This window comes from Bidens hawaiensis, unplaced genomic scaffold (genome assembly GCF_021521415.1).
Source record: "Bidens hawaiensis isolate Kalapana, Puna unplaced genomic scaffold, B.hawaiensis_p1.1 tig00002525_1, whole genome shotgun sequence".
NCBI lineage: Eukaryota > Viridiplantae > Streptophyta > Magnoliopsida > Asterales > Asteraceae > Bidens > Bidens hawaiensis.
Window position 1 is genome coordinate 2969098 of NW_027491138.1, and position 24371 is coordinate 2993468.

The 24371-nt window shown below is 41.6% G+C and overlaps 1 protein-coding gene and 1 pseudogene across 2 annotated transcripts; both read right to left on the minus strand.

The window, feature by feature from the left end:
- Positions 1-2695: 2695 nt before the first annotated feature.
- On the minus strand, positions 2696-4463 carry LOC143620019 (cold-responsive protein kinase 1-like; annotated as a pseudogene). Its single transcript, XR_013151275.1, has 7 exons — positions 4403-4463; positions 4261-4296; positions 4014-4128; positions 3697-3907; positions 3336-3579; positions 3084-3234; positions 2696-3011 (listed from the first exon to the last, which is right to left on the minus strand). The product of XR_013151275.1 is annotated as a cold-responsive protein kinase 1-like (transcript).
- A 14313-nt stretch (positions 4464-18776) lies between these two features.
- On the minus strand, positions 18777-22811 carry LOC143619960 (uncharacterized protein At2g24330-like). Its single transcript, XM_077091775.1, has 5 exons — positions 22582-22811; positions 21320-21464; positions 21089-21198; positions 19544-19964; positions 18777-19096 (listed from the first exon to the last, which is right to left on the minus strand). Exons 1-5 carry the CDS (start codon positions 22807-22809, stop codon positions 18864-18866), a joined length of 1137 nt encoding a protein of 378 aa, XP_076947890.1. The 5' UTR covers positions 22810-22811; the 3' UTR covers positions 18777-18863.
- Positions 22812-24371: the final 1560 nt, after the last annotated feature.

Below are 24371 nucleotides of genomic sequence, written 5' to 3' on the forward strand. Positions count from 1 at the left end.
TTATATAGTTTATTAAATTAACCGAAAAAATAAATGGATAGATTTGAAGCATATATTTATAATTTATAAATTTATATGACGATTTACAATAATAATAATAATAGATAAATGGATTGATTTGACAAAAATTGATCGATCTTTAAGCATATATTTATTATTAATGATTAAGAAAATTGCTTTGTAAAATGAAAGTATATTCAAGTCTTGTTTTTCTTTACAATTTTCAATAATATACATAATATAATTGTTAATGACGACATTTGAAATTATATTCTTTTCTATCTTTAACAAACATTGTTTGTTGTTAATTTTTGGATATCACCAAGTATTTTGGAATATATAGTAAAATAATATGTTAATATTATTTTATATAAAAATGTATAGATATAACTAGTCTTTTACCTTGCACACTGCGCCGATCGGGTTAGTAAAACTCGGGCGGTGATAAACCTAAGCGTTGAGGCGCTAATTTAACGCGAATTCGATCGATTTCGGTTACGTACGTTTCGATACTGGAAATAAAGCAAAAATAAAACCAAAAAAAATATGAAAATTGAGATGGACCAATGGGGTGGTGGTGGGTAAAACTTAGGCATTGGTAAAACTGAGCGTTGTCGATCCCGGACGTTGAGGCGGCGAGTCTACTTAAATTCAATAGGTTTTCGTCACGTTGTTACTGGTTCAGAGTAAAAAAAACACAAAATTGTCATTCGGTCGGTTTCTGTTATATTCATTAAGGTACCAGCACTAAAACAAAACGTGGTGAATCTGCGCGAATTCGATCGGTTCTGTCATGTTCGTTATGGTATCGGAACCAAAACAGAAAAAATATGACATCCGGTATGTTTGCATTACGTTTGTGACATTACCAGAAGTAGAACAAAAAAAATCAAGATGACTTAACTAACATGATGCTGCTAAGTGGCTCAATTGGGACTTACGGGCACCACTATCTACAAGAAGTCTCTTACAATAGAACATCCAAGAAAACATTAAAAAATAATAAATGTATCTATATTTGTAGAATGTGAGACAATCATAATTGTTAGGGGGGCACGTGGATATAGAAGATACTGGATGATGATTTACTAACAACTTATACTTTTTGCATAAAAGCTTATAAATTTAATGAATAGTTACAAAATTTGAGAGAAGTGGAGTTTGCCTTTTAGTATGTATATAATATAATAGAGTATAAAGAAAAGTGGATAATTATTAGTCTATGACATATATTAGACACATTTAAGATATTAGTTTTAAAGGGAAAAAGTTGTAAAGTTTAACTACAAAACGACATGTCTCACAATTATTTTATTTTCATTAAAAGTGTTGGATGTTTTAAATGTTATAATTGGTTATTGGCCACTTTTTTATTAATAATTTGGGCTTCCCTTAGTTGTTGGGTCAATTCAACTGGGTATAGTACTTACCGATTTATATAGTTTCTTTAAAGATTTAATAAAAAATATATATTTACTAATTTTTCTTTTAACAATTATAATAAGTGGGTTCAATTGCCGTTTTATGTGTTCATTTGTTGAAACGGTATGGATACCAGCTGTATAAATCAAAATCTCGATGCATCAAGGATGTTTTCGTCATCCGGGATGTTTCCAGCTGTATAAATACGACATCCGGATGGGGATACCAGGTAGTTTACTATAGGGAAAGATCTTGAACACTAGGTTGATCTTCAACATTTGGCTGACCTCATCCATTTTTATCCAATTGAAAACTATAAAATCTGCTGTAAGAAGATCCACTGAAATCACAAAATCTTCATTAGATTTCAAGTAATGATATATGCATTAACACAATGGGTCCCACTATAATGATACAACATCAAAATTCATTTTGTTACACAACAAACCAAAGTACTCACACCCACACTTATCAACACATACCTATGCAGCCACTGTTTCCTCATTTGCTTCCTTCTCCTGATCCTCCACACTAGCTACCACGCCACTGCCAGCAGCAGGTACTTTCTCACCCGTTGACTATTGACTATCTTCAGTTAACTTAACATCCGCACTTGCCATGGCATCCGAAGAAACCGAATTCTTTGGTTTGTTTGACGCATGACAATGCGGACTAGACAATAGTAAGTAGTAATAAATGGAACATATTTGCTCTCAAGGATGACCGAGTAAGCTGGAAGAGAACGTTGGGATGTGAACGTTGCTGGTAAAGTGTCAGGTATGGCGTCAAAATTCAATAGTGTTGAAGGATGAAGAGTTGGTAAGAAAATTGTTTGATATATACAGTCCCGGAGGAATTCATAAATCGTGTGGCCTCGACATAGACGTACTCGTTTGCAGCAATTTGCGTCAGCCTTAACTTTAATCTTCACTTGTAAGTTGTTGTGAGCACCAAGTTTCTTCATCAATAGCAAGTTATATCTTAGCAATAAGTCTCTTTGGCTGTAACAACTTGCCACAAGTAGCATATTGTTCCATCAGCTATAATAAAGCTTCGTTAGTAACTCTTTAACGACATCGTGAGCACTCAGTAACCACATATCAGAATGATCTTGATCATCGATCAGTAGTAACTGCCATTAGTGGTAATTACTTGTATTTGGTTTCATCAGTTGCTAGCAATACATACCCACCAATTATGCTTACCTGTCATTATATATATGTGCATATCTACAAAAAAAAAATGATACTTTTGTGTCGATCGAGCTATTTTCAGAATCATCATCGATGACTGATTGTTGTGAACGTCATAGTAGCATACGACGTCGTGCTTCCACTCGAAGAATCTTCTTGTTTTCTTGAACCACTAGATGATAATCCCAAATCAACTGAATCATTCTCATCAAATTCCACGTCAACGTTATCATTTAACATTTTTAGGACATTTGACATGGCTGGTCGTCTTTTGGGCAAACTTTGGGTGCAAAGAAGACCAATTTTCAAGTATCGACAAGCTTCATAGATATCAACATCTTTCGCTGAAGTATCGACCAACCTTTCTAGGTCCCCTTCCCAATGTAGTTGTCGTGCCTAAGAATAGTGCGAGTGTATTAGTCATGTCATGTCTTTTCCACATTTGTATGCCATGTAAGAAATGCAAACCTGTTGTAGAAGATATTGTTTTTCATCGGATAACCGTCTGTCTTGGTTGGGTCTTCTAGAAACGATCTCCAAAAGCAAAATACCAAAACTATAGACGTCGGCTTTCCTTGTCAAGTGGCCTCTTATTGCATACTCCGGGGCCAAGTAGCCTCTGTAATAAGCCATTACAAATATTAAAATAATGAGAGCTACCGTATATATTACCATGAATCATGTCTAACAAGAAATAATAATGAACAGTGACGGGCTTACTGGGTTCCTGCAATACGTGTGCTAACATGAGTCAAATGAGACGGGAAAAGCTTCGCAAGACCAAAATCTGAAATTTTTGGTGTAAAATCCTCATCAAGCAAAATATTGCTTGCCTTGATATCCCTATGAATAATATGAGGTTGCATTTCCTCATGAAGATAAGTAAGCCCCTTTGCAACACCTATGCATATCTTCCTTCTAATTTCCCATGTGAACCTAATGCGAATGCGACAGTCACCATTTCCTACACAAGATTAAATAAAAAAAAAGGTTCACAATGTGTGTTTTACCTGGTCATATTGGTTAGCAGGGTATTGGTGTGGCTATAAGATTGCACTTGCAAGTTGTAAATTGTAATTACCAAGAAGGGTTTGATCTAGACTACCATTTTTAAGGTAACCATAGACCAAGATTCTATGATCTCCTTCAATGCAATAACCATGCAACTTCACTAGGTTTTCATGTTGTATATTTGAAATAACCGTAATTTCATTCAAGAATTCTCGCAAGCCTTGCCTTGAATCATCAGAGAGAACCTTTATAGCAACCACCAAACCATCTTCTAGTATTCCCTAAACATTAATTTGGTGTTCTTAAGATATCAGTATGAGACAGTATCTATTTTGGTAATATTTAAACACATGTGAAAACAAATAGTTTTAAATGTTTAAAAATCACCTTGTAAACAGAACCAAAGCCTCCTTGTCCTATCTTGTTTCTGGTCTAAAATTTCCTGTAGCATCTTGCAGATCTTTGTATGTATAAAGTCTCATATTCTCAACATCCAAGAGTTCTGGAATAAATAATATCTGATTAGAATGTAAACAAATAAATGTTGATCACCGTTTATTAATACATGCATATGCATAGAGTACGAAATTATTGCATACAGTTAACAAAGTTAGTTGGTGGTCACTGGTCTTACGTATATTAACATCAAGGTTGCTTCCCCGGTCGTTTGCTAAAAATTTCCAAGAAAACGGTAATCAATCATCATGAAACTCTACTTGTCACGCAAATTGGAAATGATAAGTTATAAAGGTTATGCTAAATATTTAACCATGTACCTTTATTAACACCCGCAGTTGGGGAAGCTACCTTCCAAAAACAGCAACTGAACTTACTCATAACAAGACTTTCTCTATGTTGACTAGTAGATTATATCATTCTACTAGCTACAAAAAATAAAAATTATCTACACGAATGTGAGGAATTGAAGACTAAATATGTTGTTTGCATACAGTTTGAGATTATGAATCAAAATTGAAGAAACGTGGATCTACTCACTGGTAGCAGATCTACTTTCCTCGGGTGTGATTATACTATTTCACCGACGGTTCTTCTGGATCAGTGTTCTTCCACCTACAAAATGAACAGCGCCGTTACTTACCCCTCAGAAAGGGACAGAGGGGTCCTCTTTGGGGTAACCCTCCGGCGTGAGAATCAGTATATTTGTGGAGAAGATAATAATGTGTCAGAGAATCTCAAGAGTATTTGCTTAATTGCTCAATACCCTTTGGTTGTGAGACTGTGTGATTGTATGTAACTGACTGTGAATGAATGTGATTCAATATGATTGAATGTGTGATCACTGCTTGTAACTGTCAATGATTGAGTATGAATGTCCCATCAAAGTGGAGTTGATGCTGTATTTATAGTGCTAGGGTTACCACCGGTTGGGCTCAACCTCGTTGGCTTCCTCCAATCGCACTGCGCCACGTGTCCTCTGGGACACCTGGCGCTTTCTCGTTGGTTGTAATCACGTGGTAACACATGTGTCATGCTGAGTTGTCGACCTTTCATTTGGCAGCTATCAACATCAGCATATTCTTTCTCCTTAAAAAGATGCCTTCTGGAAGGTTGTCTGACGTGCACAATCAAGGTTGCCCTAATCCTGATTGGGATAAGGACGAGGTTGATTATGCGCACGTGTGATATGCGTCCATCCTGAGGATGCGCGAGGTCTTCTCTTTATTCTCACGCGCAGATATTTCATGCGCAGATGTGATATGCATGAGCATGTGATATGCGCCGCGCGCTGATGCGCTGCGCGCATATGTGATGCGGGAGCATGTGTGTCTGGGCAGATGTGATATGCACGAGCATGTGATATGCGCCGCGCGCTGATGCGCCGCGCGCATATGTGATGCGCGAGCATTTGTGTGCCTGGGCATATGATGCCTGAGGATGTTTTGTATGCGCCATGCGCATAGGTTTTGGCTTTGTGTCTTCATAATGTCTTTATCTTGTGGGTTGACCCGCCTTGCTCGGTGTTGAGGCGGGTACATACCTCTTCAAGCCCCCCAGTCTAATGTGTGTCTTATCTCGCGCGAGCGCGGTAAGATGGATATTAGACTTACTGATTTTTGTCTTTAAACGGGGTTTTGTCGTTTTCCTGGTTGCTTCCATCGTTGCGCAAAGTTCTATCCATTTGGTTGAAAACGAAGGGTTGAAAACGACGGATCGAACACGTGGTTAGTTGGTGGTGACGTGCGCCGTAAACATGTCAGACGTTTCGTGTGCTCGAGGTGCTACAGTTGCCTTTCACGTCCCCTCACACAGCTGTCTTGAACACGTGTCGCGCTCGCATTGGTTAGCACCTGCGAGTGGGGGCGCGTCTCTGCTCCGTGGCAGGTCGGTTACAATTTTATGTCCCCTCAACAGTGTTAGGGACACGTGTCGCGCCCTCGTTGGCTTGCACCCGCGAGTGGGGGCGCGTGAAATCCGATCAGCTGCCACATTTCTCTCTACTGGGCCTATAAAAGGAGGCCCTTAGGAAATTTTTTATCTTCATCTTCATTGTTGATAATTTTCGAGTTTCTGCCTTTCATATTCTGAATTGAGTGTTTTCATCTTTTCGATTTCTCGATTATCTGCTGCTGCAGTTGTATGTCTGATAGTTCAGACTCGTCTAGCCCCTCAATCACCTCTGTTGCCTCTCGAAGACGCCGTGTGAAATCTGTGGTGATGTCGACATTGAAGCAAAAGGGGAAAGGGAAGAGGGTTGTTGAGACCACATCGGAGGAAGTAGGGAGGACCAAGGCCACCAAAAGGTGGAATGAAATCCTCTGCAAATTGAAGCAGGCCGATCTCGACAACCTCATCGCCTCTCAGGGCTTTCCCACCCTGTTTGGCTGCATGTTGCCTAGGTCCGGGCAAACGGCGGCGGACCCGCCTGCCGGCTATATTTCCCTATATAGCCACTTTTTCACCCACTGCAACCTTCGTCTCCCGATGACAAGGTTTGTGGGTGCACTGCTGAAGTTCTATGGGATTCATATATCCCAAGTCCATCCGTTTGGACTCGTGCGCGTGACTCACTTTGAGTTCATGTGCAAATCCCAGCGCGAGGAACCCACTCCTCGGCGCTTTCAATATTTTTACAAGCCCAAGATCCAGGACAATTGGATCTCTTTCATTCCTCGCAGTCAGAAGGTGAAGTGCTCCACTGTTTCATTCAAGAGCCTTCATGACTGGTCTGAGAGGTTCTTTTACATAAGGGCTGGTGTGATCCCCATCCGTATGACCATGCGCTCTATCTCTTCTGCGCCTGCGGATGAGGGTGTCCTCAAGAACCCAACTGGCGCCTGGGTTAAGAAACTGACCGCCGAACCATCCCCCGCGAAGAAAATTTGCGAGGAGGCGCTGGTTGGGGTCGGCATGAGTAAGCTTTGGGCCGATAGCGCGCTTGAGCCCGTTATCCAAGTCGACGGGTTGTGTAAGTTTATTTCATTGGTTTATTTATTTTTTCTGCGCGAACATAATTCTTTTGCTGATATCACTTGATTTGTTTTTGCGCAGTCACCAAGGATTATGTCCTTGCCGCTTATGATGAACAAGTGGAGGGTGGCTCCGTCGCGCTTGGCGCTGGGGAAGTTGGTTTCCCAGATCGCTTCGATGACATGTTCATCCCAGTGGATCTGGAATTTGACTTTGACAGTGACGCGCCTGGTAAGCCTTCGCACTTATGCTCATTCCTTTAGAATACCCAAGTTTATTAACAGTTCTGTTGGTTGTTTTTGTAGATGCGCTTGAAAACTACGAGCTAGAGCTCGCGGAAGAGGAGGAGGAGGAAGAGGAGGCGCCCCTACTAAAGCGCAAAGCTAAGGGGAAATCTGGCGCAGGGGCCAGTAAGAAACAGAAGAAAGATGACACCCCTGTCGCTCATCCCCATGCTCAAACGAAGGGACCTAAGGAAACCCAAGTGTTTACCACAAAGGTTTCTTTAGCTTCCCTGCCTGTGAGAGTGGGCAGACCTCCTGTCCACTTGAGGTATGGTGGCGTCGCCTCCTCCTTTCGCGCGGCTGAAGAGAGAAGCAGTGCCGCGCCTGCAACAGGTATACTTTATTTATCTTCATCTGGCTGAATTGTTATTAAACCTTTCCTCCTTGAATGTTTGCAGAACCGGCGACGGTTGCAGATGAGCCACAGGCGCCACAAGGTGCTGAGGCTGCGCCGGGGGCTGCTTCGGAGTCCCCTGTTCTACCCTCTGAAAAGGGTAGAATGAATTTTATGGCGATGTTCGCCGCGCGAACAGAATTGCGTCAAGGTATGTTTTGCACACTTGTCTTCTTTATTTTTCTTTTGGATTCAGTCATAAACCATTTTTCCTTGTTGATTTGTTCATAGGAGTTGTAGCTGGCGTACAAGTTGCTGGCGACACTCCTGGCGCCGTTGGCGGCGCCGCTGGTTCTGGTCCTGCTCCTGCTAGTGCTGATTCTCCCCTTATTGGGGTTACCAAAGAGCAGGAAGCCGTATTGCGCGCCGAACTGGCGGCGTCGAGACCTCCCTCGCCTCCTCCTACGCGCAGCCCTCTCCGCGAGGCTGGTTTGGAGCCCCCCAGGTCGCAGGAGAAAAGGCCTATTCAAGAAGATGAGGAGGATGAGGGGGCTCAAGCTGAGGGCTCCTTGGGAGACCGCGCCAGCCCTGCGATGCCACAAGTCTTCGCAGCGCATACTTCTGGTGGGGCTGGCGCTGACTTTTCTGCTTCATCCCCGCAGGTATGTTTTAATTTGTTGCTCCGCTGCGCGTACCTCCATATAAGTATGTTTTATGACTTAGAACATTTCTTGTGTTTTGTAGGAAGGTGACCACGTTTATCGCCCGAGATGGAATATTAATGAAGAAAGTTCCTTCCAATCCATGGGCGTATGCGAGGACTTCTGGGCTCATGCCGTGCCTCCTACTGAAAGGAGGTATCAGGAGGAACGCACTCGTGCTGACTTGCTCAACGATCACATTTTCGCTGGGTCAGCTTTCTTTGCTGCCTCCCAAGAGCTTCATCGCGATTATATTAAAGTACGCGATGCTCTTGTGGCAGCCCAGCAAGAGGCTAAGGTGGCTGCCTGGAACCTTTCTGATGCTCGCGCACGAGCTGAGAAACTCCAGGCGGAGCTCAGCGAAAATAGAGCAAGTGCCAACACCGCCTATATTAAGCGCGGGCATGAGCTCCAAGCTGCGCGGGAGAAGCAGCTGTTGGCGGAGGCCGAAGTTGCCAAGTACGCGCGTAGAGTGCGTGTCTTGGAACAGCAGGCTGAGGCGCGTGACCAAGCTATCGTCCAGAGTATCACTGAAAAATCATCACTGGAGAGCGAGGTTGCGCGCCTGAAGAGGGAGTTGGCGGCCGCGCAGGCCGATAGAGATGAGGCCTTGGCGACGGCGGCGTCCAGCCAGGAAGCACTTGGTGCTGCGCAGGCGGAGAAAGAAAAAATCTTGGCGGCAGCAGCGTCTGATAAGGAGGAGCTACAAAAGACTAAGGAAACTGTTGAGTTATTAAACTCCCAGGTTCCTGTCCTCGAGACGTCTGTTGCTGGCCTAGCGCAGGATCGCCAATGGCTGGTGTCACAGGGCATAACTCGCTGCGCTTTGGCGATGAAATATTCCGCCGAGTTTCAGGCCCTTGTGATGGACTGCAATGCCGCCACGCGCTTGGTGGGCCGAGCTGAAGGGTTTACGGATGGGTATGACTATGGCATGTTGAAGAAGAACCCATCCGAGTACCCTTACAAGAGCGACGCGGCCTGCGCGGACATGGCCGCGGTGGGGGAAAAGTATATGAATACTCCCATCCCCATCCTTATGCAGGTACCTTGACCTTAATGAGTTTTACTTGACTAATTTTTCCAAGTGTTTTGTACTCAATATTTTCTAATGATTTTGCAGATAGCTGCGCTTGCTGACCAGCCCGACCTCGGCGCGCTAAAGAAGTTGCTCGATGAATGCGAGAGGGCTGGTGGCGATGATGGTGGCGCGGGGGATGTTGCCCCTGCCAGCGGCTCTGGCGCTGCGAATAAATCTGCTCCTGCCACCGTCGTGATAGAAGACTCCAATGAGGAGGAAGAACTTGACTACGGTCAGTTCGGAGATGAAGAGCAGGCCGCGTCAGATGCTGCGGGGGATGATGAAGGTGATGAAGTGGCTGACGTCGACGTGGAGACTTGAGAAGCCCTTCATCAAATTTTACATATTTAATTTTTTATACTTGTAATTTGTAACTCATCATACTTGTAAATTTCAATCCAATGGAATGAAACTTGTTTTTTCTTTTTCACATCTTGCGCATTTCCATTCATCTCTTCATGTTTGCTTGTAGATATGAGATATGTTTGCACGTTAAAATAAGAACAAGGTTGTAAGGAAATTATTCACTTAACCTCTGTTCTATTTTGTTTGTGGTTTCGCTGTATCTTGCTCATGCTGACATGCGCGCTAACTTTTCATTATTTCTTTTTTGCGCGTCGTTGTCGCGCGGTATTTATATGGAAGTATGAGTTTAGCCATTACATGTCAGCGTGTGTTACTCAGATATCCACTATGATTCCGCGCGCGACCTCGACCTGAGACCTTAACATGATATGGCATGTACTTTGCCTTAGTTGTGTTTAAGGATTTTTATGATCAGGCTGCGCGGGATGTAAGATGGATGTTTGTGAGTGTTTTGAGCTAAGGCTCTTTGTTTTGGGCTAAGGCCCTGACGTTTTTAGAGTTAAGACTCATTAACGTGTTTGAGCTAAGGCTCGTAAGTTTGGGCTAAGGCCCTGGCGTTTTAGAGTTAAGACTCGTTAACGCGTTTGAGCTAAGGCTCGCGCATGTATGTTTTACTTCGCTTTATTTTGCTTTGAAGTCAATATAGTGTTGTCATATTGTTCCAAATTAATAAAGGAAGTGTGAAACATGTATGCAAAGGTAATAGAACAAATATTGAAAGATAGCGCGACAAATATTGAAAGATAGCGCGAATCATCATTCATGATGGCTTAAAAGACTTGATTACATATTTGAACTTTTTACATGAAGCATTTTCTAAGTTGTGCCGCGTTCCACGCGCGCGGTATCTTTTTTCCATTCAAATCTTTTAAAGTGTACGCGCCTTTCCCCAAATCTTCTGAAATTTGATAAGGTCCCTCCCAATTGGGGGACATTTTTCCTGGGGGTATTGCGCGACTAGCTTCATTGTTTCGAAGGACAAAATCATTTTTCTTGAAGTGGCACTCTTTAACGCGCTGATTATAATATTTTTCCAGCTTTTTCTTGTATCTGGCTTCATTAATGATAGCCGCTTCTCTGCGCCCTTCAAGCAAGTTAAGGTCCAATCTTCTTTCGCGCTCGTTATCAGTTTTGCTCATCATGAGTACCCTATGGGATGGGCATCCAATTTCTGCTGGGATCATAGCCTCTGTCCCATAGGTTAGGCTGAACGGTGATTCGCCATTGCTAGTTTTGCTTAATGTCCTGTGCGCCCACAGGACATTAGGTAACTCTTCGACCCAAGAATGGGATTCTCCCTCCAACCTTTTCTTCAGCCCATTTAGCAAACTTTGATTCGCGCGCTCCACTTGGCCATTCCCCTGAGGGTGGTAGACGGACGTGAAGATTTGGTTGATGTGCAATTCTTTGAGCCAGCTTGATATCTTCCTGTCAGTGAATTGTTTGCCATTGTCGCTCACAATTTCCATAGGAAGGCCAAAACGGCAAATGATGTGGCTCCAGATAAATTGCTTCATCGCCTCAGCTGTGATTTTTGCTAGTGGCTTGGCCTCAACCCATTTTGTGAAATAGTCTATCGCCACCACCAAAAATTTCACCCGCCCTTGCGCTTGCGGCAGGGGCCCCACAATATCAATGGCCCATTTGTGGAAAGGCCATGCGGAGGTCACTGGAATCAAGTTGTTCTTTGGACGCATGGTGTTTGGCGCGTAGCTCTGACATGCCTTGCATTTTTGGATTTCTTCTAGCGCATCCAAGTACATGCCTGGCCAATAGTAGCCTGAACTCATTGCCTTGGCAACAACCATGCGCGGACCAGCGTGTATTCCACAGATTCCTTCATGAATCTCCCTAATCACATAGCTTGCTTCTTCAGCATCCAGGCATTTCATGAGCGGTCCAAGATAAGAGCGCCGATATAATGTACCATCAAGTAGTTCATAGTTCTGCGCCTTGTGTCTTATCTTTCTCGCCTGTGCGCGATCATCCGGTAATGTCCCCTCCTTCAGGAATTCCATTATTGGAGTTATCCAGGATGAAGGGGTTGTATGAATTACAAGGACCGATTGCGTTTGTACTGACGGGTTGCTCATCACTTCCACCCTGACATTTTTGCCAAAGTGATCAAAATTAGTTGATGCCATCTTACTCAACGCGTCAGCGGACTTGTTTTCGCTGCGCGAGATGTGTATGATTCTGAAGAAGTCAAACTGCTCAACGAAATTTTTTGCCTGCTCTAGATATAGAGGCATTGTGTTCTCCTTGGCGTCATATAGGCCGTTGACCTGAGCAGCTACCAAGTAAGAATCAACATGGGCCTCTAGCCTTTTAACTCCAAACTTGCGCGCAATGCGCAGACCAGCCAGCAGGGCTTCATACTCAGCCTCATTGTTGGTACTCTTGAAGTCCAACCTAATAGCATAAGTATATTCATGATTATCAGGGTCCACCAGTTTGAGGCCTGCGCCGGACCCTTCGCTGTTGGAGGCTCCATCAGTGAATAGCCTCCAAACATCTTCTTCATCATTTGCTCGCGGAGGGTCTACCTCGCGCTGAGCTTCTTCAATCTTTCCCTCTGGGATTTCCGTGATGAAATCCGCCAAAACTTGACCCTTTATCGCTGGACGGGGCTTATAAGTGATCGTGTGTTCACCTAATTCCAGCGCCCACTTTGTCAGCCTTCCGGAGAGCGCGGGGCGTCGCAAGACTTGCTGGATGTTGTAACCAGTCAGAACTTCAATAGGATGACCATTGAAGTATCTATGGAGCTTGCGCGACGCGTGTGTTAGTGACAAAACTAACTTTTCCATGATGGAATAGCGCGTCTCAGGGTCTGTGAGCACCCGACTCACATAGTATATTGGCGTTTGGATCCCCTTGCGATCCACCAATAATACTGCGCCGATCGCGCGGTCTCCAGCTGACAGGTACAATGTAAGGGTTTCGCCAGGAAGTGGAGCTGTGAGCGCTGGCAACTTTATGAGACATTCTTTTATCTCAGTGAAAGCTTGCTCAGCCTCAGGCGTCCACTTGAATTGGCTCTTCTTCAAACAGTTCCTCAAGGTGTTAACGAATGGAGTAGATTTGCTGGCGTGGTTCGCTAGGAACCTGTTAATTGACACCAATCTACCATTCAGCTTCTGAACCTCTTTCATGGTGGATGGTGAAGGCATGTCAAGGATGGCTTCCACCTTTTCAGGGTTCACCTTGAAACCATCCTTAGTGACCATTACACCAAGAAATTTCCCCTCTTCTGCGCCGAAAGTACATTTGCTCGGGTTGAGCTTCATGTTAACCTCCGTTAGGCGCTGAAGAGTTTCCTCGATGTCTTTGAGCATTTGTCTCTCCTCCCTGCTCTTGATCACCAAATCATCAACGTAGACTTCTAGATTTCTTCCGATTTGTTCACTGAAAACCGAATCCATAAGTCTCTGATAGGTTGCGCCCGCATTCTTTAAACCAAAGGGCATTTTTGTGTAACAAAAAACACCCTTGTCGGTTCTGAAGGCAGTCTTGTCTTCATCCTGTGGTGCCATTTGAATCTGGTGATAGCCTTTGTAGGCATCCAGGAAACATTTGAGCTTGAATGGCGCAACGGAGTCCACCTTTGCGTCGATGTTTGGGAGGGGGTAACAGTCTTTCGGACATGCTTTGTTGAGGTCCTTGAAGTCAATACACATTCTCCATGACCCGTTGCTTTTCTTTACCATCACAGGATTGGCTACCCATGTCTGGTATCGGATCGGGCGGATGATGTTTGCGCGCAACAGGTCCTCCACTTGCTCATTCATGGCCTTCGCCTTTTCATCCCCCATGATTCTCTTTTTCTGAGCAATTGGCTCCACCGACTTGAACGTGTTAAGAGAATGTTGCGCCAAGTCTCGCGGGACCCCTGTCATATCGGAGTGTTGCCACGCGAAAACCGACGTGTATTTTGTGAGCAACTTTTTCATTCTCAATCTCGTTTCGTCTGAAATGGTAGCGCCAATTGTGACCGTTTGCTCTGGGAATTTTGGGTTTAAAATCCACTTCTCTGGCGCATTGTCAGCCATTGGAAGTTTCATTCTCCCTTCCCGCGGCGTGCTTGTCACTGCGCACAAATGATCGCGGTAAACAAATGTTACGCCTGTTGGTGTAGGGAACCCCAATGCGCCGTGCGCTGGCGACGGTACAGCATTAAATTGAGCAATCGTTCCCCTACCCAGGATCATATTGTGGCATGACGTGGTGGGCAAGACCAAGAAGTTGACAACTTCGGCTCGCTTGTGCTCATCATCCCCCATAGTTAGTTCAAACTGAATCTGGCCTAGGGGATGTATGATTTCATTTGAGACACCACAGATTGGTGCGTTCACAATTTCGAGCCGCGCTTGGTCTGCCGGGTCTAACTTTCTGAAACACTGCTCATTCATAATGTCAGATTCGCTTCCAGTGTCCACCAGGACCTTTGACACTTCGTAATGAGCAATGTGTGTGGTGATGACGAGAGGACTGCTTATTGAAGGGCCTCCCCTGATTCTTGGGAAGATGACTTGCTGCTCGCGCCAATCTCCGTGGATTTGCGCGCTTCTCTTTTTTGACGTCTGCCCTTGTCGTCCCCCCTCAGCCACACAGATTCTTTTGTATTTCTTGCTGGCAGAGGCTCCTTCCGGTTGCTCATCTTCTATTCTTTGGTTTTTTACCAAGTGAGCCAGCCTGCCTGACTTTACATCCTTCTCGATCGCATCCTTTAAATGATGGCATGCGTCGGTGTTGTGGCCCGGGGACCTGTGAAATTCACAATATTTGCCACTGTTTTGCGGTCCCTTGTAGTGTAGTTGCTTGGGGGGCTTGAATTGGACATTCTCAGTACTTAACACCTGTGAAGGTGTTTTAGTGAGGGGCGTCCATATTCTTGGCAGAGGTCTGCTAGGATCTCTGCCGCCCTCCCTCTTGTCACCCTCCCCGCGATTACGAACTTCTTTTTGGGGCTGTGGTGAGGTTGGTTGCGCTTGTTTTTCCGCGGAAGAAAAACTTGTTGGCTGCAACCTGGACCATACAGAGTTCTGTTTGGCCCTCTTCTCTTTGCTGCGCGGTGATTCTGCCTGATGCGCTCTTTCTCTTGCCCTATCTTGGGCAATCTGTTTCTCATTTCTCGCGAAAACTCGCGATGCCTCCATTAACTTGGCCCACGTGGTGGGCATACCATCCTTGCTTACGAGAGCCCGGCGGAGTTGATCACTGCGCGCGCCTTGTATAAAGGCCACGCGCAGGAGCTGCTCAGTTATACCCCCGATTGCCAGGGATTCCTGATTGAAACGAGTGATGTAATCTTCAATCGTTTCATCATTCCTGCGTATGCAGTGCATGATGTCATCAGGATCGCGCGTGTGCCTGCGCTGCTGTACGAAGTGGGCTTGGAACTTTTCTAATAGTTCCTCGAACCCATCAATCTGCCCTGTCGGCAAGCTCTCGAACCATACCCGCGCTGCGCCCGTGAGGCAGCGAGCAAACATATGACACCATGTTGGCATCGTCCAGCTCTCTAGGTTTCCCGTGTTATAGAAACCTTGCAAAAAGTCATCTGGATCTGTTGTGCCATCATATTTGCCCAGACCACTTGGCATCTTTGTCTTGTGCTGGATGGGAGCCTGCGCGATGCGCGCAGTAAACTTTGAGTGTTTTACCAGGATGGCTGGTCTGTAGGGCGTGGTTACGTCTACTTGCCCTCTGACCGGTGGGCTGTACGGCATGTGCAGATCCAGATCTGCTCTGGCTCCAGGCGCCATGTTCACAGGCGCGCGGAGCTGTGAGCCTCCTGCATGAGTATCCCGTGTCTTCCTCATGCTATGCACTTCTTCATCACTGAACTCAGTGTGTGCAGTGTGAACAGAATGTCCTTCTTCCGGCGCGCGCGGCCTCTTTGTAGTCTGCTTATCAAAAGCTTGCCTTTGTGTTTGGTCGGCTAGCTTCTTCTGCTTGACCATTTCGTTGTACTTTTCAATCAGACGCCGCTGCTCGTTTATGAGCCATTCATTCGGATCATTTGCTTCATCTTCTGGACCCATTGGTCCTTTCAGCTTCGCGCCGGCCATATTTTGTAACGTGAGATCGTCTGGAGGAGTTTCAGTCTGGCCGTGAGGGGTTGTGACGAAGGGACGGTTGCTGGTGGTACGCGTAGAATCACGCGGAACCCTCAGAACCTGCTGTCCGTCGTTAACACCCTCACGTTCAATATCCTCCAGAGCTTGATCAACGTTACGAACTCCAGAAACCATGGTGATTGATTTTTTTTTTTTTTTTTTTTTTTTATAGATCTGATGAGATCTGATTGCCGTTTGTAACAGTGGATGGCGCCAATGAAGAAACGTGGATCTACTCACTGGTAGCAGATCTACTTTCCTCGGGTGTGATTATACTATTTCACCGACGGTTCTTCTGGATCAGTGTTCTTCCACCTACAAAATGAACAGCGCCGTTACTTACCCCTCAGAAAGGGACAGAGGGGTCCTCTTTGGGGTAACCCTCCGGCGTGAGAATCAGTATATTTGTGGAGAAGATAATAATGTGTCAGAGAATCTCAAGAGTATTTGCTTAATTGCTCAATACCCTTTGGTTGTGAGACTGTGTGATTGTATGTAACTGACTGTGAATGAATGTGATTCAATATGATTGAATGTGTGATCACTGCTTGTAACTGTCAATGATTGAGTATGAATGTCCCATCAAAGTGGAGTTGATGCTGTATTTATAGTGCTAGGGTTACCACCGGTTGGGCTCAACCTCGTTGGCTTCCTCCAATCGCACTGCGCCACGTGTCCTCTGGGACACCTGGCGCTTTCTCGTTGGTTGTAATCACGTGGTAACACATGTGTCATGCTGAGTTGTCGACCTTTCATTTGGCAGCTATCAACATCAGCATATTCTTTCTCCTTAAAAAGATGCCTTCTGGAAGGTTGTCTGACGTGCACAATCAAGGTTGCCCTAATCCTGATTGGGATAAGGACGAGGTTGATTATGCGCACGTGTGATATGCGCCCATCCTGAGGATGCGCGAGGTCTTCTCTTTATTCTCACGCGCAGATATTTCATGCGCAGATGTGATATGCATGAGCATGTGATATGCGCCGCGCGCTGATGCGCTGCGCGCATATGTGATGCGGGAGCATGTGTGTCTGGGCAGATGTGATATGCACGAGCATGTGATATGCGCCGCGCGCTGATGCGCCGCGCGCATATGTGATGCGCGAGCATTTGGCATATGATGCCTGAGGATGTTTTGTATGCGCCATGCGCATAGGTTTTGGCTTTGTGTCTTCATAATGTCTTTATCTTGTGGGTTGACCCGCCTTGCTCGGTGTTGAGGCGGGTACATACCTCTTAAAAAATAAAACACATAGAACCAAATATCTCAGTCTCACCGTTGTAATTTTGCAACAGAGGATGCGGATACAGAAGTGTAAATGAATAAAAAGAATACCAGGAAAGGATTTTGAAGTATGAACAAAACCTTGGAAACAATAAGTCAACTTCAAATGAGACAAATATAGATAAATTAGAAAAATACTTTTAATTAAAATAAACACAACTAACAATTTAAAGTTTTAAACTATATATAATTGACAATAAGCTAAGGGAAGCTACCTTCCCACAATAACAACTGAACTTACTCATAATAATAATAATAAGAGGAAAACTGCACAAATGGTCTTTGGTTTGACCATATTGTAAGTTCCGTCCACATATTTTGAAATTCGCATGCGTACTAATTAAACATGCAACCATTTTGGGGTTTAAACTAAATTTGCAATTTTTAAAATTTGAGGACCAAACTTGCATATAATTAGACCATAGGAGAACCATTTGTACAACTTTCTAAAAATATAATTAGAAAATTCCTACAAAATAACATAATTGACTTTAAATATTTATTTAAAAAATTAAAATCACAGCTAACATTATTGTTATAGAAAATGCTGGTACTTAAGTGAAAGATGTGCATCATCATGGCTGCCATCCTGCGTGTTTTTGTTTTTTTATATATATATATATTTTTTATATAATAGTAAACATAAACCTAACTGAACATACGTGTAAATTTACATCAGTGTCCATCAAGGGTCACGCTCAATATCTCTATATAGTATGTACATATCTTGATATTGCTACAATACAAGCCTTTTGATATCGTGTGTTGTCGTGATCTTCCTTGATCAATCCTTTCTGTTGATATTATTGGCTAATATTATATTGTACATCAACTGTGAATATTAGTTAGTTTTGGTTTGATTGTATTTCCATTATTAGCTCTCGATAGTTTGTAAAATTTATAGCGTTGCATATTTCATAATCAATCAAGGAATCGGTTTGCTTTCACTTTCTCTTAAAACCATTCACAACACAAGGGAACGGGAGTACATATTTCATAATCAATCAAGGAATCGGTTTGCTTTCACTTTCTTTTAAAACCATTCACCACAGAGGGGAACGGGAGTACAGGACACCTCCCGTGTGTGTTTAACCGTCCTTCTCTCTCCACTCAAGCGCGCACCTGCCCAAACCCGCGCTGGTTCAGACGATTTCTCACCATCTTTTTCCATGTACTCCCTCTAGTGTCTCTCGTACACGTGGAACAAAGGCCTCTATGAACATGAGCGCTAAAAGTGATCTGATTTAGTTGTGAGGAATTGTGTGGATTGGATTTGCTTACTTTCGTTAAATCTCATATTTTTTCTTTATTCATTATAAAATTATCATAATGATCTTTTGTACCATAAATCATGAATGTTTCCGGCCTTATGAATTAACACATAGTAGTTTCACTATAGTATCATATGTGCGACTTTTAGTGAAAGCTATTCAACACTTGGCTGACTTAGTATCCAATTAAAAATTATAAAAACTGCTGTCTAAAGATCTACTGAAATCACAAAATATTCATTTAGATTTCAAGTAATTATATATGCATTAACACAATGGGTCCCACTATAATGATACAACATCAAAATTCCTTTTGTTACACAACAAACCAAAGTACTCACACCCACACTTATCAACACATACCTATGCAGCCACTGTTTCCTCATTTGCTTCCTTCTCCTGATCCTCCACACTAGCTACCACGCCACTGCTAGCAGCAGGTACTTTCTCACCCATTGACTCTTGACTATCTTCAGTCAACTTAGCATCCGCACTTGCCATGGCATCCGAAGAAACCGAATTCTTTGGTTTGTTTAACGCGTGACAATGCGGACAATAGTAAGTAATAAATGGGAAATCCTCTTTTCTTGCAAGACCTGTATAAAGTAAGTAAAAACAAATTTAGAAAGTTTAAAACTATTACACGAATGGTCCCTATAGTTTGTTCAAAAATTTCAATTTTGGTATAAGAAAAAGTACACCGTTTTCAAGTTATGCATAAACGTAACACCAATAGTACCTAGAGTGGATGAACAGTCAACTTTTCTGTTAAATGCCATCACCGGCGAAGCTTACCTCCCCCGGCCCCTCCGGTTTTTTCGCGTAGTGGTGTAAATTTATTCGTTTTCGCCCGAAATTTTTTATGCATAGTGCAAATTTAGGCGTTTTCGGCCGAAAATTTGAGTCCAGCCCCCATCGTTTGTGAATTTTTGTATAAATTTGAGTCCGCCCCCCCCCCCCCCCCCCCCCGGTGTCTTAGTCCAAGCTTCGCCACTAAATGCCATAAAATGACCAAAACACCATTATAATTAAAGTCTACTCACCATTATGCATATGGCAATTTCCACATATAAGTGCATAAGATTCAGTAGGATCCTCTCCAACAAGCAATGCAGCAATTTTAGCAATCCAACCGCCATCTTGAGAACCTACGTCTGCAGGATTATGATGCTCAACAACAAGATTATCATGTGTTAAATTCTCAGAAACCTCGTTTTCTCCAAATTGAGGCGTTTGTGTATCAGATTGATGGCCAGGATTGCTTCCAGGAGATTTAGGGTTTGATTGATTTCGCTTTCTGAGACCAGTAGATTGCTGAAGCTCAAAATCACTGCTCTTTCCTGTGTCATATGTGTTTGGTTGTAATTCATGTTCAAGAAACACTTTCAGGCCCGAATCTGCACCAAGTTTTGATGCAAGAACCGATGCAGCAGCTGCTTTTGCTGCTGGATCCGGGTCGTATTTCTGCAAACGGGTTGAAAATAAACATATTATCAAATAGACTTTAGAAGGGATGTGCATTGAATCAGAATAACTGAACCTAAATAACCGTGCCCGAACTAAAACTGATGGTTTGGATTTATGTTTTCGTAAAAATCAAATTTTCGGGTCAGTTTTGCATGTAACTAAAACCGAAAAAACCGAACTGAATTTAAGGTTTTAATTTTTTTTTGTTGAATGTTAACTTGTTAAGTAATTATAAGAATTTAGAAAAGAGTGTAACCCAAATATTGTATCCCAAAGGCATTGTTATCAGTTAATAATTCATTAATAACAAGTTTTGGGCCCAAGTTCATTATTTTGGACAATTCATTTTTGTTCAGACCAAAATTTTCAAACTCAAATGGTAAAACCGGAAAAAACAGAAACAGAACCGAACACAAATCAAAAACTGAAACTTAACGAATTTAAAAAACCCCAAAAACCGAACTTTCCGTGAACCGTTCACGAATCGATCGTTGGGAAGCTAATTCAATCATTTATGCTCGCTTATGTTCGAGGCTTCGAGCGTTTATGTTCATTTATGTTTGTTTATGTCTGTTTAAATTTGTTAGTTTACGCTTGTCTAAGTTTGTTAGTTTATGCTCGTTTAAGTTTGTTCGTTTGCGTTCATTTATATATTCATTTAAATTTTAAGGCCCATTACAACTTAGTCTAGTTTTATGAAACTAAAATATCACCGATTCAGTCTATAATAAATTTTTAAACTGGTATATCGATGTTCACGTTTACTTTTTTAAGCAGGCTTATGTTTGTTCATTTACGTTCGTGAGCAGTTCATTTGTAAACTGTTGGTTTATACTATTAACAAACGAACATAAACGAACACAAACACACTTAGCTTCTTAGCAAACATAAACGAACATGAAACTTGTTCGTTTAATTGTTCGTGTGAGACCGTTTGGTCGGTTAAAGTTAACGCACTAACACAAACATGCCCTGTTCGTGTTCGTTCGGTTCTTTACAAGCCTAGCAAAAGGGTCAATACCAAAGGGTGCTTCCACAGACGTTTCCAGAACAGATTATGCCAATAAGGTTATTATGCTGGATTAGTTGTAAGTTTATTAGAATTATGCTTCAAATTGTACCTGAATGAGTTGCTGAGTGATGTAATAATTAGTTCTCTCTTTAAGTTCGTCAATTTTTGCTTGTCTTTCTTCTTGTAGCTTTTCTAAGGCTTTATGATCCCTTCGATCACCTACACGAGATCACATTAAAAGTCACTATAAGATGAACATATGCAAGAGTGATCGAAGTTTATAAATCTCATAAGTGGTTAAGACTCTTAACTTAGAGGAATTATAAGTATGTGAACTTACAATATTTAGTGAATCTTAAAAGTCCATAATGCAAACCGAACGATAATGCAGGCAAAAGAAACATAGGTAGCACATGCAATGATCTTATTCTCCAATCCATGTCTATTGTTCTTGTGGTCATTACAGCATAACCGATTGCAACCAACTGACCAGAACAAAATCAAGACAATGACTAATTATTATGGCTAATTGATAATTGATTACTCTTTTGCATAAATTCACAAATCTGAGTAAACTCAAAATATTGTGACAATTATCCAAATAACTAATGATATTGCATATATATACATGTAGAGGACTGTTTCAGACTTTCAGTAGAGAACTGTAAGAACTTACAGCATAACCGATTGCAACCAACTGACCAGAACAAAATCAAGACAATGACTAATTATTATGGCTAATTGATAATTGATTACTCTTTTGCATAAATTCACAAATCTGAGTAAACTCAAAATATTGTGACAATTATCCAAATAACTAATGATAATGCATATATATACATATAGAGGACTGTTTCAGACTTTCAGTAGAGAACTGTAAGAACTGCATAAACACTTGTACTATTGTTTTATTTGTAATCTCGGTTTCAAAAGCGTTATGGACAACCAAATAAGCTTTATTTACAACTACAAGCTGCGTATCTCTCATCTGTTTTACATATAAACCTATACAAAAAGTAGCGGTTGGGATCGCGCACAAAGTGAACTTAAAGAACCGTGCGACCAAAGAAGGAAACACGCGGTGGCACTTTCATGTTATTACACTATACCTTTACAACTAACGTAATACTTATTATGCCAGTTCATTTTGTTGTAGTGTATAAATTATTTCGCAAGTTGTAAAACTGTAGCATGATTATTATTACGCTAGCTGTAAAACTGTAGCATAATTATTATTATGCTAGTTGTAAAACTAGCGTCTCCCCCCCCCCCTCACTTCGTAAGTTTCACACGATAAGAACTTGCATTTGATCATTACACTTAAAAAGTAAACCTTTCATAATTTCCTCATCCCTTAGTTGTTTTATATAAACCAACTACGGCCCTAATTTTGAGCAAAACATACAAAAGGTGCACCTTTCCGCCCCGTGTAACCGTGTTTTCCTCAAACATCCTTGTTAAACATAAAATGTAATACATAACGTGGTTATGTAACCGTATAACCACCTCACCATGTCTTCAAACTCACAAATCATGGCAATTTAGCAGGGCATCTAACAGCATTACAAGCTAGTAAAAAACCAAACAATTAACAGAATCTACCTCAAGAATAACAGAAAAGATAACCAGATTTCGGGCAGTTCTTCTCCATCTCATAGATCGCCTTTTGATCCTGTTATGAAGAGTAGCTTCTTCTTTCGATATGTACTGCAGCCTCTTCTCAAAATCATCACCACGTAATCCAAACACCGCGTTCCAAATCCGAGACAGAACACCTTTCTTCTTCTTCTTCTCTTCAACTACTTCCTTCACCTCTTTCTCGTCCGCCATTAGAGCTAGGGTTTATCAGAAGCACAGATCCAGATCAGATAACTAAACAGCAGCTCAGATTTCAATAAGGTAAACATGTAAATGGAATTAGAGAGAGAATTGTGTTGGATCGCGTACCTGTGTAGGATTTTGATTGCTTCGAGAGAAAGTAATTAGCTGGATCGAATGAGTTAATTGTAAATCCAAATGATTGACTGAATTGAAGATCGTCAAGAGTTGCTAATTAAGGAAATGAACTACTAACTTCTTCGTCTAGTTGAAGGCGGTAGACTAGAGTAGACGTCCGCACGACGTCGTGGAAATTTGATTCATATTTGATAATAACGACGCCTTGGGATTTGGTGGACACGATTGCCTGAACCCACCTGGAAACTGAAGCGTAACTGAACTAGTTTGAAACTGATTTGTAGAAACCGGTTATAAGTTAAAACCGTAGTTTTGAAATAGGTTTATAATTCTCTCTAATGAAACGCTTTCAAACCGTTTAACCGAACCAAAACCGATCATAAACTAGTTAAAAAACCTGATTTGATTTTTGTTAACTAAACCGAACCGGTTTAAACTCGAAAAAATAACATAGAAACTTTAATTCGAAACCTCATAACTTTTTTCCCTCCAAATTAATAATTATGTCATAAATTAATAATTATTCACTTTTCTTTTACACTTCGTTTATATTATATCTATAGCATGATTAAATTATTCACTTGTCTTTAAACTCTATTTTATTATATGTACTACATTTTTTATAAAAATAAATATTTTTAAAAATTGTAAATACATGATTTAAATCTATCCATTTATTTTTTTCAGTTGATTTATTAAACTATATATGTGTTAAAATGTAATAATATATAGCATTCACTTTCATATATAATAAAGTTTATCATAGTCAGTTTCTCGTGATTTTTTTATCAATGATTGTTTCAGATTTTTTATAGAACTTAAATCGATTGTTACGGGTCAAACGTTGGTAAATAGATTGTGCGGTACAAGTTAACTATATTTGGCTCAAAATTTATTATGGGTCTAAAGGGGTAATATGATTATTTTTAAAAGTTGAGAATGCAGGTAGATTTATCATCATATTTGTTACGAGTTAAAAGTTTTGATTTGAAAATGTAAAACAAAGTAAAGTTAGAATTTTAAACTTATTTTCAATTACATTTTTGGAAATAAAGAAAAGATTCGGGATTTGGCTAATTGACTGTTTTTTCCACAACTATTAAAATTTAAGAATAAACGGCGAACTATTATTGTATGAAAAGTTTTTTTTAAAATTGGTTCATAACAAAAATTCTTTCAAATATATATATATATATAGGATTTGGTTCTTTTTATAAGTGTTTTTATGGAGAGGAGTGCGAGAAGTCATTATAACCAATCACAAATTTTCTTTAAATTTTATATTTAATTTGTGTAGAAGGGTATAATTGTAATTTCTATTAATTTGTGAATATGGTAACTAATAAATGTTGCTGGAGGTTTCAAATAACAATTTATTTTTATTTTTCTTAAATATTTGTAGGATGTTACTCAATTGAAAATTTTAAACTAAATAT